The following is a 16,222-nucleotide window of genomic DNA, read 5'->3' on the forward strand; positions in this document are numbered from 1 at the left end:
TTTTGTGTATTGTCTTAGGACGAAGGAAATTAAAAATAAGATTTTTAAGATACTTAGAAAGGTTAACATAGCTGGTTAGAGGCTTGTGAACTGTGAATGCACTTATATGTAAAATAGACAGAATCATTGGTGTTACAGGAAAAATGATTCTATGTTTCTTTACCTTCTTTTAAATGTACAAAGATGCCCTTTGTCTATGGTTAGATTAGTTTAGAATTATCCTTTTAGACTTTCCCAGCAAAGACATATTGTTTTGGGACATATTGTTTTAGATTGTTTTATCTCTCACAGCTCTCTCCCAGCTCTCTGCTGACGAGACTAGTACCACATATGGAGTTGTTTATTTTATCTGTTTATTATTTTCTTATCCTGTTCTCACTGTCTCTGTGCCTATAAAAAATGCCAAGCCACTGTGCATGGTGTGAGTTGTTTTCTGGCAACTCACCCGTGTACACATTTAGCAAAGAAAGTAACTTTGTCTCATTGTGTCTTTATTTCTCCTGGGTTTTTTGCAGAGTTTTCTCCTAACAATTGGAAAGTTCATGTACGAATTTTCTAAACTTTGTTCTGGTCGGATTTGCGAACTTCTGAATCCTATTTAGGAGAGGAGCATCCACCTGTGAACTGCTATTATAACTTTATATATGTTATGATCATTTATATGACAGTCACATTTTAACCAAATAGCCTCGGGACTATTTACTTACACAACTGAATTGTTGAAACACAAACTGTTCCTATTAATTCTGATATATTTTAAAGTTTTCATTAAAATGCACTGTTTGTTTGTGAGCAGCATTATGTGACAACAGTTAATCTGTTAATAAAATAATTACTTTGTTATTTTGAAACAAAGTAAGAAAATGACATTTGTTATCTTACTAACGTTTTAGTATGTGTGTTTGCTATTTCTTTCTTTTTAGGTGGATGGATGACAGTATTCTTATAATAAGCAGTGAATTGACCAGATAACAAAGAAACAATGATTATAGTGAGCATGTAGGGGCAGGGATTGTAAGATTTTTTAACAAAGAAATAGGTAAAATTGCAAGAGAGCAAGAGAACGTTTTCGTTGAATCAGCTAATTTTCCTCTCAGGTAAAAACGTTTCTAAAACAAGAAGTTCAGGAACACATAAAAAAAGGAAAAATGCCAAAGGAGAAATATAAATTCTCACCTGACTCATTTTTGCCCCTACAAAATACGCAAGAAATGTTCACAAAAAGTGTGACAGCATGTGTAGTTCGAGCAGTAATATCATCAATGGTGTCAAATAACACCCCACCACATCTGCTCTTTGAAACATTGCATCTTTGATTTAGTTGCTGAAAGAATTTGAAACAAGTTTTAAAAGAAGGAGGTGAATGTGCCGAAATACATGATGTCAACGTTTTCTTTTTTTTTTTTTTACAGAAAAGAGTCTGGAGTCTGCCTTCACAATTTAAAAAATTAACGGTTGGTGGCTTGTTTCAATCAAATAGTTGGTAAGTAGTCTAATTTTTGCAAACTGCATGCCACAAAACCTTTGGTAAAATCAGTGTTTAGGCTTTTCTGACTCTGAACTTTATCAAGTTCAAATGTAGCCTACTTTTGACACAGTGAAAATAGTAGAAGATTTATTTAGTGTTCATTTTAAGAGTTTACTGGACAAGTTCACCTTCACAAATTTAAAATATGATGCTTAGTGGCATTTTAGTCGTGAAATAATTTACCTTTTCAAAGCTGCACTGCACCAAACCTAAACGTTTCTGACTCTGTACTTTCCAAGGGTTAGCCTATTGTGTACTTCACTTATGTAAAATTGCTTTATTATTTTATAACATTTAGAGTAGTTGACCAACCTGAATTGAAAATGAACTGTAGTTACTGTTTTCAAAGCTTGTGTTATCCAGGTTGACTGTTTTTAAGTGAAGTAAAAGTCTAAAAGTAAAAACTGTTCTGCTAGCATTCTGTCCTCATGGCTTTTGTGTTATTACAGTCTGACGATTGAAGGAGCAGTAGCATGCGAGAGATCATCCAGCACTGCACTAAAGACAGCCAGTAAAGGTGATTTTAAAACGATTTGGCATCAAAATGTGGAATTGCAAGTTGTGTAGTTTTTCTACTGCCATAAAAGTCATGTTGTTGAAGCATTATCGGCTCAACCATGGTCAGTACTCCACAATTTCACCCTTACCCTGTCTCTACAACACATGCATGTGTACATTTAGTACATTTAATTCATTAAAGATACACATGTCAAGAATGCACACTCCCACACAAAGAAAAGACGGTTCTTATCTAGATTTGAATAAATATGGATTTTGTTGCCCTGTGTGTAATTTTAAGCAGCCATTTATTGAAAGCCAAATGTTTATCCATCTGAGGGGGCATTTAAAACAAAAAGAAACTGTTCCATGTCCTTTCAAGAACTGCAATTTTAAAACCAATGTATACTCAACCTTCAATGCCCACAAATGCAGAGACCACCAAAATTCAACAAGTTACAATGAAGGCATTGTGCAAAGTGTTATAAATGTAGAACAAAAAGATGACATGCAACTTGATTCAATAGAGTCATCAGATGACAATCAAGTGGCATCCACCAGTGAAATCAGTGGAAATGAGGGTTTAGAAGAGCAGTTGCAATACAATCTGGCTGGATTTTTCTTGAAAATGCAGACCATTCTCCATGTGTCCCAGAGAGCAACACAGGAGATTATTGAGCATATTGATCAGTTGTTTTTGTTATCAGTACCTCTGGTTAGAAAATCAGTTGTAGATATACTGAAAAAGCACAACTGTACATATACGGACAAACTGGTGGATGAGATTTGTCAGGCAGTTTCTGATAGTAATGTTTTACATAAATGTGTCACATCTGAAGGACCACTATCTACAGCAAAGAGGAGGAAATCATATTACGAAGCAAATTTTCCATATGTCAAACCTGTGGAGTATTTAATTGAATCATCAAAGCACACTTATATGTATGTGCCTATTCTCACATCTTTGCAATTGTTGTTGAAAAAAAATGATGTGCTTGAAGAAATTAAACAAGCACCCACACAGATTCCTGGACATTTCATGTCATTTTGTGATGGATCCTACTACCAGGAAAATGTTCTACTGTCACAAGAGGGACAGAAATTGTCAATAATACTTTAGGTGGATGATTTTGAAATCGCAAACCCACTTGGTACCTCAAAGAAAATACATAAAGTCTTTGCAGTTTATTGGACACTGGCAAACTTTCCAGTTAAATCTCGTTCTGCTCTACACTGCACTCAGCTTGCTCTGCTGTGCAATTCCAATGATGTACGCCAGTTTGGGTATAAGGAAATGTTGTCACCACTCTTAAATGATCTGAAAACTCTTGAAGAAGTAGGTGTCTACATTGAGACTCTTGGTGAATGTCTTAAAGGCACTGTCTACTCTGTTGTGGCAGACAACCTTGCTGCCCATGGACTTGCTGGTTTCAATGAGAGTTTCAGGTCTACATATTTCTGTAGGTTTTGTCATGCCACCCAAACAGAAATGCAAACAGAAAATGCTGTTACAGGGAATTATGTAATGAGAACAAAAGATGCTCATGATAATCTTGTGCAAGAGCTTCAGAATGATGACATTGAGGAAAACTATGGTGTTAAAAACCCCTGTGTTCTTTCTGACCATCTCTCTTTCTTCCATCCTGTCACAGGCTTCCCACCTGACCTCCTACACGACCTGTTTGAAGGTGTCGTTCCAGTGGAGTTGGCACATTGTTTAAAAGGTTTGATTTCTAAGAGATATTTTACCTTAGAAGACTTAAACAGAGCAATTCTGCGCTTTCCCTACCAACATTCTGACAAAGTTGATCGCCCTCATCCAATACCCTCAAATTTTGCCAGGCGAGGGACCATTGGTGAGAACGGGCATGAAAATCATGCCCTTCTTAGACTGTTGCCTCTTCTCATTGGCTCCAAAGTTCCAGAAAGAGACACTTTTTGGGAAGTGCTAATGGATTTAAAGGACGTAGTTCAGCTTGCCATGTCTCATACTTTTAGTGACGAGACCATTCAGTACATGGCCTGTAAAATATTAGATCACAGACAACTCTTTCAGGAAGTGTTTCCTAATGTTCGATTCTGCTCATCAGAAACAACATTTATTTTCTCTTGAAAGACTATGACACTTATTACGTTGAGCACTTGCGTTCATATGAAGTAGCAGAGAATCAACAGAGGGGTCTCCGTCACAGTGTAAAATCTCTGTGCCAACTGTCTGACCACATGCCGCATGTTGCTTACAAGATAGCAAATGAACTCATTCTAACAGCAAACCATTTCATTCCAGTGTCTGACTAAAGAAACAGAACTGAGACATCAGCTGATTCCACCAATTTCTGAACCAATGCAAAGGTAATTCATCTATTCAGTTTTTTTGTATTCACATAAATGTTTTTATATTTTTGCACAATTAATATTTTGCAAATAACTGTAAACACAAACATGTATTAAAATGCCACTATAATATGTGAAACCTGTCTGTTACAGAAATAACAAATTCAGATGGAGGCAACAGGAATATTGAAGCTAAGGGTCATCCTTGATAAGGATAACGCTGAAAAACTTATTTTGCCATCTCGTCCAAACAGTGTGCAAGCCCTCATAGATGCGATCAAATCTAGGCTAAATTTTACTTTTGACTTTCGGCTTCAGTTTCATGACCCAGATTTTGATAATGCCTTGTGTAATTTGGTTAAAATAGAAGACCTGCCAGCTATAGCATCTGTTAAAGTTGTCAGGTTAGTTGAGCTTGACCGGATTTCAATGAGCACTGATGACACAATCCTTCAGACTGATAGCACTGATACCATAGATTCACCAGAGCGTATTAGTAGATGGCCAGAAGTTTTTATTGTTCCGCCATTTTCTTATGAAGTGGAACATGTATTAAGAGAGGGTAATGCAGCATTTGATAAAAATGGGAAAGTAATTACGCTGACACGAGATCAAAAACACAACATACTTGAGACAATGGGGGAAGAAATCTACAAACTAAAAGCATACCCTAGTACAACACAAATTGGCAAGGCTGCAGAAGCTTTAGTTAGAAAACATCCCTGTCTGAAAGAGAGGAATTCTGACACTGGGTGGGAAGGGTGGAAGAATAGCCTGAGATATAAAATGGGAAACCAAAGAAAGAAGTTGGCTAAAGCTGGCATCATGGATGTTGCTGTGAATGCTGGAAAGCGCAGCAGAACAAACCCAGATGGAGCTTCACCAAGGGCCAATATTAAAAGACCTAGGAGAGGTGAGGTCAACTTCCTTCCTTCTTATCCTTCTGGAGAAACAAGGGAGTCTCTGGAAACCAGAAGACTTGATGGTAGAGGAGTTCAAGAAGACCTCAGCAGAAAGAGACATCCCTCTCATTCATCAGCATATGATGCGCACTTTTGCCCTCCGGCGTGAAGAGATTGTCACCACTTCTCCTCCTGTATCAGAGCTCAAGGACAGATGGCCAGCACTCATTCATGAGACACAGGTAAGTACAACTACATATATAACATTTGCTGTTCATATAGTATGCTGTGTTTTGCTTATAATATTTTTGGAATTCTCTTCAGCTCTACTTTGAATTTCATCGGATCACCAATCAGACTCTGCCACATGTGTTTTATGCTGCACTGGATGATTATGCTCCTCAGCTGATTGGACTTTACAAAAAGAGGAAAACTGGATGGGTCGGTGAAAGGATGGAGCAGCTTTTGTTGGCATATGGAAAACAGGTATTTAAAAATACTAATTATTATTCTGCTTGCTTGGCAGTTGCCATTGTTATGTTTATATATATATATATATATATATATATATATATATATATATATCTTTATTTTATTTATTTTTTTAGGACAAAAACGACATCTATGCAACTAGAACAGCAGCTCTGGCCGGCCTACCAATGTACCTCAAGGAGGATTCTTCAGAGATTTTCAAAACATGCAAGGTACTTGGGTATTACAATAATTTGCACATTTGAATTTAAAAAAGGTTGAAAGGAGTTTATAAGTCATCTGGACTTGGGTTGAAAGTTGAAGACGTGAAGTTGAATGACTTATAAACTTCTTTCATCCTTGATTTGACTGGATGAATGAAAAATGACCCTTCACTGTCAATTTAAAACATGTTATGATATATAGAATTTTAAAAACTGAAGAAAGGTGCCTGACCATTTGTATTTATACTTTTAACAGAGGTATTACAGATGAATAATTGTGCACTGTGTATTATAGGAGGAAATTGAGTTCTATGAAGCCACAATTGCTCTGGTTGCTGATGTCGATGAAGAGGAGGTGCCTGGAGGAGTTCCTTTCTCACCACGTCAAGTGTTCATAGTACTTGAAGATCAGGTTGTTATGACTCATCACTCATGGACTGATGCCCTGGTGTGTTTGTTTGGGCTAATCTATGCTCTGCATCTGAGCTATCCTGAGAAGTGTACTGGCTTTTTTGAGTTCATTCAAGTAGTGTTGATGAAGCTAGACGATGAGAGAAAGCAACTAAAACCAAAATTGCAGACACTAAAAAATGAGCTTGTGTAGATGATGTTTGTTTTTCACTGTCAGTATAGTCGTGCTTTTTCAGTTATCTGTGAATGGCTTCAATAGTTTTATTTGTTCAGGGTAATTAGCTTTCTAAAAAGCAATGTGGAGAAAGCTAAGAATAAGGAGACAATCCATATTTGACGTTTTGTTTGTGATTGAAAAAAATCTTTACATAGTGTGTAATCTTAAGCTTATTTCTAAAAACACCTTTTAGTTACATGGAAATCTTTTGGAAGATAACTGATAATTAGTCAATATGTACAGTATACTTTCAAGCTTTATTTTTTAATTGTGTGATGAGTGCCAGTTTACTTGATTCGAGGTCTGGGCAAAACTGTTGAGAAGCCACAAATACCTTTGAGAATATTTTTTGTTAGTTCAGCTGTTTTCTATAGTTGCATTGCTGTAGTGCATCTGATTTCATTATTATACTAAATGTTACTTAAAATTGTGATTGTTATGGCTCTAATTGCCTCTAGACTATTGTTTTTTATATGATGTACACCTAAATGTGTGTTTTGTATATTTAATTGATTTTCAAAATGCTACAAAAAACATTCAAAATTCCCTAAAAGCGCAAGTTTTAAAATGCCTAATTATTTGTTTGTTTGATAATGGCTTTAGCAGTCATAGGTTATGACTCAAAGTATGGTTGTATTCATTCTGTATTTTCTCTGCAGTTAAAGTTAATAAAAACTGAATGGAAAGAACAATAGCTTGGTTTTGTGTTAATAGTACTTGAACCATTTGGTGCAATCGGTTTCCCCAAATGGATTAAGTTGTTTAAATACAACTATTTAAGTTAATTTAACTTAATTTGAATATGAGCATGTACCATTTTAAATAAGTTTGAATAAATACAGCATCTTAGTACAACAAATTTAATGGTTTAAGTTAAAACATACTAAAAACAATGAGTAAATAAACATAATGCATTTGAGTTACATTATCATATTTGCTTTGGGTTCTCGGGACTCTAATAAAGTACTTAAATAACCCAAAACTGTTTAAGTTATAAAACTTGAATCAATTGGTGCAATCGGTTTCCCCAAATCATTTGAGTTAACTTAACTGGTCAGGTTTTACAGTGCAGATACTGAACAGGAAAGAAAAGATAAGTTAAAAATAATACAGTATTGATCAGAAATAAATGTCCTCGGAACAAATACAGTCAATATTTACACCAAAATAAAAACAAGGTCCATTGTGTGTCCTATCATAAATGTGGGGCCTGATGCATATTCTGCATCATGAAAAAATCCATGACGCTGATATAATTTATGGTAGTGAGACCAGAGTAATCATCGACATGTATCTTTGAAATCCTCCTCTACAACCAATCTCAACAATTTTATAGTAGATGAGGAATAGAAATTATTTAAGAAGAAAGTAAGGATGAGGGTCTTGTGGAAAACCGGTTCGCAGTTGCTCACTACCTAGGAACTGTTAGTCTGCTCACCTGTTGATTCCACTTATTGGTTCCACTTGCATTTGTGCTATAATTAGCTGATTTCAGTTTGTGTGCCAGAGGAGGAAAATAGTGCCACAATCTACAGCATAGATATGAACTTTACTTTTATATTTTAGAGCCAAACCTAAAAGTTATTTTGGTAGTCTCATCCCACAGCAAATTAAAATAATGACCCAGGAAACATATGAATTTGAAAATAATCACCTATAATTTTAATATTACTCAAGGGCAGTGTTGGTCAAGTTACTTGAAAAAAGTAATCAGTAACTAATTACTGATTACTTCCCCAAAAAAGTAATCCCGCTACTTTACTGATTACTTATTTTCAAAAGTAATTAATTACTTAGTTACTTAGTTACTTTTTAAAAACACCATTTACAACCTGAATAGGTGATAAAGCGATAGCTCTTTCAGCCCAATTCTACTTTTTCTGCATAATCCATCATACAAAATGTAATCAAATGGAAAAGTCCCTTTTTAAAACTTGTTTTATTAGTTTGAGTCTTTTAACTTCATGCATCAAGCAAAAATTTAATTATATGCAACATTCTCTGACTGGAAGAAATTTGTTTAATATTTAAACCTATTTTCTGCACATTCCAGCACATCATTTTTTATTTTTTTTTGTGTTTACACTCACTCTTTCAAATAGATGCAAGTAAAACACAGCAGAAAATAAATAAAATCAAAGATTAGCAGTCCTTTTGCTCTATTTTCACCTGTAAAGCAGGAGTTGGGTAGGCGGAGGTTTACCCTGGTGCAGGTGTGCCGCGGCGGTCAGTGGAAGAATCCGCGAGTTTCTCTGTGAGTTGCGCACTCGGTGGTTGCTTGGAAGTTACGGGGGGGTCTTTTCGCTGTAAAAAGAAGTTTTCTTCCCACGCACAACTGACACTAATGTTTTCGTCTTTTTTTATGGAATCAAACTCAAACTAAGGTCAGTACTTCCATGCTTTAAACACTGCACGCTCATACGCCATTGTTGATCTGCACACAGCTGTTGTCATGAACGTAGCACTTGCTTACATCACTGTCATGACACATTCTCGCAAAAAAATCACGGTTTTAGTAACGCAGTAACGCAGCGTTCCTACGGCAAAGTAGCAGTAATCTAATTACCGTTTTTGCTATAGTAATCCCTTACTTTACTCGTTACTTGAAAAAAGTAATCGGATTACAGTAACGCGTTACTGCCCATCTCTGCTCACAATGCACAGCCAGCTGTTCATATTCTTATAATAAAAATGAAGTAATGTGTTAGGTAGCACTTTTTATTACAGCTCGTAACAAGGAAGAAACAAGAATGTAATCATATGGTAATTTCAAAGTTATTACCATTCAACTGCCCATGGTAGATTCTGCATAATAAGCAGAAAAAGAGGTGCGAAATTCAAAACTGGCTGTTTCTATTTAAAACATATGGACACCTATTAAAGCTAACTTTAATAAAATGTGTTTATTACCTGGCAATATCTCTGGTAGTTTCTGTGTAATAAGCAGGTAAGAGAGCTATAAAACGAAAAACTGCCTGTTTGTATTTAATAATATATTAATAACCATGTTACGGCCCTAGCTGGGCCTCCTGATACTGCCCTTGTGTGGGCGTGGTGTTTTTCTCCGCCTCCTCCTCTCTTGCTCCACCCCTCTGTCTCTCTCTTGCTCTTCTCTCTCCCCAGGACGCAGCTGCTGCTCATTGGACTCATTTACCACCTGGGGATGAGCTGTGAGCAGGGTGGGGTGTTTCTCTGGTGTCTTCTGCTTTGTGGTCTTGGTGTGTAGTTAGCCTGCCTGAAGTGTGGAGTTGTGGAAATAGTATAGCTGCTTTACATGAGTAGTGTGGGCTTGTGGGCCTCGGCAGCAGTAAAGCTAGCTGCTGCTAGTGACAGGGTGAGCTTGTGGGCCCCTGGAAGTGCCTCCTCGTGGTGTGGAGTTTTTGTTTGGTTGTTGTGTTCTTTGTTGTTGCAACCTTTGTTTTTTTCAAGTGTTATTGGTAGAACGGCATTGCCGGCTCTTTATGTTAAGATTATCTATAATAAAGGCTATTTTATTTACTAAAAACACCTGCCTGTTTTCCTTTCATTCTGTTCTGGACTCATTTGTTACTGGTCCCCTCACTCGCATGCCTAGACCCCTTCGGGGGGAACGTAACAAACCATGTAATAACCTTTAAAACAAACTTTAAGAATAGTAATGTCTACCAGGAAACACCTGTGGCAGTTTCTGTGTAATAAGGAGCAATTTAATACAATTTAATGCTTGTGGTGTGAGCAGTCAGGGGAGCAGTGAGCTCCACATGGAACAAAAGGAGCTCTAGGACTCTGATCCAGGAGCCTGGCTTAAATGCCCTTGTTTTTCCCCTCATATTTGCCCCGTTGTCATCAGACTGACCTCAGCAGTCCTCAAAGGGAATTTTCAGCTCTTCCAGCCTGTTTAAAATCATGGATGTGAGATGTTTCCCATGGATTTTTCAGCGTCCACAAGCTGACTGACACAGAAAATCAGAAAAATGTGTAGAATGTGCACTGCACATGTATGGGTGGCACTGCAGAGTTATATTCTCTTGTTAGAGCTCTACTGTTTAACGCTGAGTCAGGTGTATGGTTTTAAGGCACAAAGACTACGACAGATGTGGCTGTATACCTGGTGATGACAAACAGTGGAAATAAGGTCTCTGTTAAGATGGGGTTTCCAATTCCATTGTTAACTTTTTTCATTTGTCTGCTTTTTCTCAGCTTGTTCCATTAGGAGTTGCCACAGCAGATAATCTGCCTCCATCCCATCCCTATTCCTAGTATCTAGTCGACAAAGAGCCAGCCAGGGCAGTTCACCCTTCTGCTTAAGTGATACTTACACAGTGACTGAGCTATTTACAAAAGAATATTTACAAAATCCAGGTTTCTCTCGAGAAAACATGCAGAGATTGAAAGTTTGGAGGCCAAGCACAGGACTTGCTGTTGTCAGGTGAAAACACCTGCTGGAGAAACATTTTTGAAATGTCCAGATTGTGGAGGCAAGCATCAACGACACATGCCCCCCCCCCCCCCCCCCCCCCCGAACACCCAGCAGAACTAGTCCAGGACCTGGGGCTTAAGCAAGGGGCCGGAACGGCTGACCTGGGGGGGGGAACTGACAGAGGGCAACCCAGCCCGGGAGCGAGGCTGGCTCTAGCGGTCAGAAAAAGCTGAAGACGACTCAGACTCCATTGATTTTGGGTCACTCCTGGGGGAAAGAACAGAATCCATCAGCCCGGTGGCAGGTGGGTGGCTGTGGCGAGGGGCCTGGGCCGGGACCACCTGATCCTGTTGCATAACATGTGCAGGCTTAAGTCTGTCAACAGAGACAACTTCCTGCCGACCGCCAAAGTCCAAAATGAAATGTTTGTTGCCTGGTTTAAGAACCCTGTATGGCCCGTCATATGGTGGACGCAGCTGAGTCCTATGGGCATCGTGCCTGACAAAAACGAAACGAGCAGAGTCCAACGAACTCGGAACAAAAGTGTCAGGCAGGCAGTGGTGCACAGGACCAGGAACAGGAAATGAGTCTCTTGGGGGGCGAAAAGGCAACAAAGAGGCATCGAAACATGGGGGAGGACTCTCAGGTAAGAATTCCCCGGGGACCCGGAGAGGCAGGCCGAGGACCAGTTCAGCCGGGGAAACCCTGAGATCTTCTTTAACCGCGCTACGCAATCCCAGCAAAACCCACGGGAGACGGTCGACCCAGTCGCCACTTGTTAAGGAAGCCCGGAGCGCGGCCTTAAGTGACCGGTGAAACCGTTCGCACATCCCATTAGCTTGCGAGTGGTATGCTGTGGTGCGGTGGACCTTGACTCCCTGGCCGTCAGCCATAGCAGACCAAAGCTCAGAAACAAACTGGGGTTTGCCGTGCTAACACCTACTGCTCTCTGGCAGCAGCACCATGCTCTCCCTTGTTTTAAATGCACTTTAGAACAACACGCAGCAACACTACACATGAGCGGGAGGAGGGAGGTATGGGGTCTTCACACACCCCCGTTCTCTGCTAGCCATCGGGGCGGGGGGGCTGGGAGGAGATGTTGGCTGTCTGATTAGCCTCCCTGCTGCTGCGGAGCCTGGGACGGTCTGCTTGCCTCCACCCTGGGGGGAAGGGTAACATCTCTTGGGTCTGGGTTCTGTTTCCCCCTCTGGGGGCGAGGGTACCTGGACCTGGGGTATAGAGTATGTTTGGGGAGTGTGATTGTGTTTACATGTCCATTTATGTCAATCCTTACGTTGGGTGAGTGCTGAGTGTTTGTATACTGTATGTGTGCATGAGGGTGGGAATGCATGTTTGTGTCTGTGTGTGCCTGTTTGTCTGTGTGTATATGTCAGGTCGGGTCTTAGACTCCACCTCTCTGGGAACTCCCAGGCCCTCCAAGGCCTATCTCCCCTCACCACACTCCCTGCCGGTGACTGATGCCCTCAGGGGTTGGTGCATTGGTGGTTCTTGGTGTCCGGGGCTGGGCACTCAGGTATGTACCAGCTTGCTCCCGGTGGCTACCTGGCGGGGCCTGGCACCTGTTGCTCGGTCAGGCCTCCTCCGGGGTGCGGGGGGCCCTCAGGCCTCCGGCCCCTGGGCCTGCGGCTCGGTTCACTCTGGAACAGCTGGCTGCCGGCAGAGCCGGCGGGCACGCCGGTGCAGCCCCCTCTAGCTTCTGCTCGGTGGCTACTGGATGACGCCTCGTCTGGGGATCCTCAGCCCTTCCCATGAAGGTGGCACGGATGCCCCTCCGGTGGTCCTCCTTGGGCTCTCGCACTCTGGGGCCTCTGGTTGTCTGGGGCCTGGATCTCCTCCATGCCTGCTTCATGCCCTGGGGGACGGGGCTATGGCTCGCTACATCCTCTTGCGGACCATTACATTTGGAAACCATTTGAATACAAGCGCGCTGATCCACACAGGTATGCACACGGGTGTTCACTGCTCGTAGACTTAAATCGCACCTTTCTTGGCTGCTACTTCGAAGCACATTGTGCGCTGTCTGTCCTGCGTGCTGCACAACAACATTGAATATTTAGTATTTACTGCTGTTTACACTTATCTAGATTAATGCGATGGTGTTGTGTTTAGTATGTTGCTTTGTTTTTTGTTTTTTTTGCTTGTTTTCTATTCTTCTCTCAACAGGTGATCCAGGAGATTTTTATTTTTTTTCTCCCCCCCTTTCTCACTGTCCCTCTCCCCTTCTGTTTTTCCTTTCCTTCCTCTTTCTTTCTCCCTTTCCTATCCCTCACTCATGTCTGTCCTTTCTGTAACATCTGAAAATAAAATATAATAAATAATAAAAACAAAGATCGATCAAATGGATCAATACGGCAATGCCACGATGATCCATTTGGCAAAGTAAATCCATTGGGTATCCTTGTTGGTCTTCAGACAACAATTCTGATGGCTAAAGAACCAAATGGGACAGGCCAAAAAAAAAAAGAAAAAAAAAAAAACAAACAAACTGGGGGCCCCTGTCCGAGGTAATGTCAGCAGGGGGGCCGAAACGTGAAACCCACATTGACAAAAATGCCCTGGACACCGTCGCCACTGTCATGGATGCCAGGGGTACCGCCTCCGGCCACCTGGTTGTGCGGTCCGCCACAGTCAAAAGGTGCGTGAAACCCTGTGACTACGGCAAGGGACCAACCAGGTCCACATGAACGTGATCGAACCGCCTACCCTGGGACACGGAAAGGTTCGAGGGGTGCCTGTGTGTGCCGGTGGATTTTCGAGCATTGGCATGGAATACAAACCGCCGCCCATTCTTTCACCATCTTGTGAAGGCCCGGCCAAACAAACCTGGCGCTGACCAGCTTGACCGAGGCCCGGACGCCGGGATGAGAGAGGGCATGCACCGAGTCAAAAACACGACGACGCCACGAAAGGGGAACCACCGGGCGGGGGCGGCCGGTGGAAACGTCGCAAAGAAGGTGCGGACTGCCGTCCCACACCGGTGTGTCCTCCAGCACGAGGCCCGTTTTTGTTGACTGAAGGGCAAGGACGTCCGGGTCAGCACGTTGCTCGGTGGCCATGGCAGCGTAGTCGATGCCAACATACACGGGAGAAACCAACACACGTGAGAGACAGTCAGCGACGTGATTGGACTTACCAGCCACATGCTGAATGTCTGTGGTAAACTTTGAAATGGCCGCCAACTGGCGCTGCTGGCGTGCGCTCCATGGGTCAGAGATCTTGGACATCGCAAACGTCAAAGGTTTGTGGTCAACGTACGCAGTAAAGTTTTAGATTAGATTAGATTAGATTCGATTCGATTAGATAGAACTTTATTAATCCCTCGGGTGGGTTCCTCTGGGAAATTCGATTTCCAAAAAAGCACAGCACCGACAGAAGTTACAGAGTTGCAGAATATTATATATATATATATATATATATATATATACACACACACACACACACACATATATATATAAATACAGAGACAATATAAATAAAATATACGAAGGGGATAAATAGAATAAATAGGAATAAAAAATAAAAATACAAGTGAGTTGCGACCCTCGAGGAAAAAACGAAGATGTCGTGTCGCGAGGTGCAGGGCCAGCAAACTCCCTGTCAAAAACACTGTACTTGCGTTCAGCGTAGGGCTGGGCCATATTATACTGTTCACGGTAATACCGGTATAATGTTAGGCAACGATAGGAAAATGAAATATCGTGATAGAATATGAGTAAAACGCGCATGCGCAGTGCCTTTGTTTTCATACGCACATGGCCGATTGTTGAGTGAAACAGATGAACCAGAATTGGTTTGTAAAAATGGTGCAACTTCAGTGATGTGGAACTGGTTTGGTGTTTGTCCGTCAGATACACGACAAAGCACATTTTTTTGCAGAACATGCAAGCAGCCGTCGTTATTGTCGTATTTGTCAGACTAAGATGCTCTTAAATCTGGGAGTAATCTGGGTCCTAAACTCCGTATACTTCAGGTCAAACGAACACTGCAGCATCACTGAGAGTTAAAAACTGTCTAAATTCTTTCATCTTTAATAAAACGATCAGCATTGCTGCTTAACCAGGTGTAACTATGAAGTTTAACTTCCAGGCATCCATGAAAACAAAATTTATTACATTTAACGGAGTTAGAAGTTAGCAGGAAGCTAGCAGAAGTTAGCTCGCTAGTTTCGCTAGTTACCTAAGCATGATATTGCATGTTCTGACTGAGAGATTTCTGAAAAAATTCAAACGTACAGCTCTGCTATCACTTCCAACATAAATGAAGACAGGAAACTAAACAGCAGTGACGTTTGTAGGGTTACTGAAGTTGGGCTAGCTGGTATATAATGATGTGCTACGTGATCGCTAGCGACACAGCTACATTAGCATAACATAAACAGTGAAGCTGGAGGATGAACGCTAACACTTTTCCACTTATAAAAGTTAACGTTAAGGTTCCTGATAGTTAGAGACAAATGCAATCGCATGGCAGGATGCTGTAAACGGACCAAACTTCAGTCAGGAGAACAACTGAGATAATCCATCCACAATACGAGGTTAGTCATTAATATACTGCAACAACATGGGAATAGAGCAGCTGTGATAGAATACAGCATAAATGAATCAATGGTACAGAAGTGGAGGAAGCAAGAAGAATGAGTTTAATAAAGTTTGATTTATCTGACTGCTTTGTTTCGCTTAATGTGCCTTATAGTCCCGTGCACCTTATGGTCCGAAAAATACGTACTGCACACTGCAGTTTAATGTTGCAAAGCACCTCTTTTTAACTTCAGTGGATATTATACATGGTTATGCTCAGGATATGTCAGCCCATTTCTACTGGAAATGCCTTTTGGTTAAACTTTCAGCAAGGAATTTGCATTTGCACTGTTACTTTTTTATAAAGCTTTAATGTACATAAAAACCAGCTTCTTGTTTAAGTGAAAATAAATGGAAGGTTGTCTTTTTGCGCTAGTAATGTTGTGGAGTTGTATTTTGTCTCGCATCAATTATATCGTCAGTTATATCGTTATCGCAAATTTTCAAATATATATCGTGATAAATATTTTTGGCCATATCACCCTGCTCTAGTTCAGCGTACGACTGAAAAAGGCGAGCGGATGCCAGAGACCTGAAACCCGCTGTTCCAACACCCCACCCACTGCCACGTCAGACGCGTCGGTTGGTCAACGTGTTCCGGCAGCCAGTCAACCGGATCTTTGGCTGTTTTACCTTGTAA

The 16,222-nt window shown here is 40.9% G+C and overlaps 1 protein-coding gene across 1 annotated transcript; it reads left to right on the forward strand.

The window, feature by feature from the left end:
* Window positions 1–5,327: 5,327 nt before the first annotated feature.
* Window positions 5,328–6,561, forward strand: LOC146619186 (uncharacterized). Its single transcript, XM_085371324.1, has 4 exons — window positions 5,328–5,504; window positions 5,587–5,748; window positions 5,871–5,966; window positions 6,253–6,561. The coding sequence occupies exons 1-4, from the start codon at window positions 5,343–5,345 to the stop codon at window positions 6,559–6,561; spliced, it is 729 nt and encodes a 242-aa protein (XP_085227450.1). The 5' UTR covers window positions 5,328–5,342.
* The last annotated feature ends 9,661 nt before the right edge of the window (window positions 6,562–16,222 follow it).

The sequence above is a fragment of the Diplotaxodon limnothrissa genome, linkage group LG14 (assembly GCF_057381915.1).
Source record: "Diplotaxodon limnothrissa isolate DT_005_m linkage group LG14, D_limnothrissa_male_GT1.1, whole genome shotgun sequence".
NCBI lineage: Eukaryota > Metazoa > Chordata > Actinopteri > Cichliformes > Cichlidae > Diplotaxodon > Diplotaxodon limnothrissa.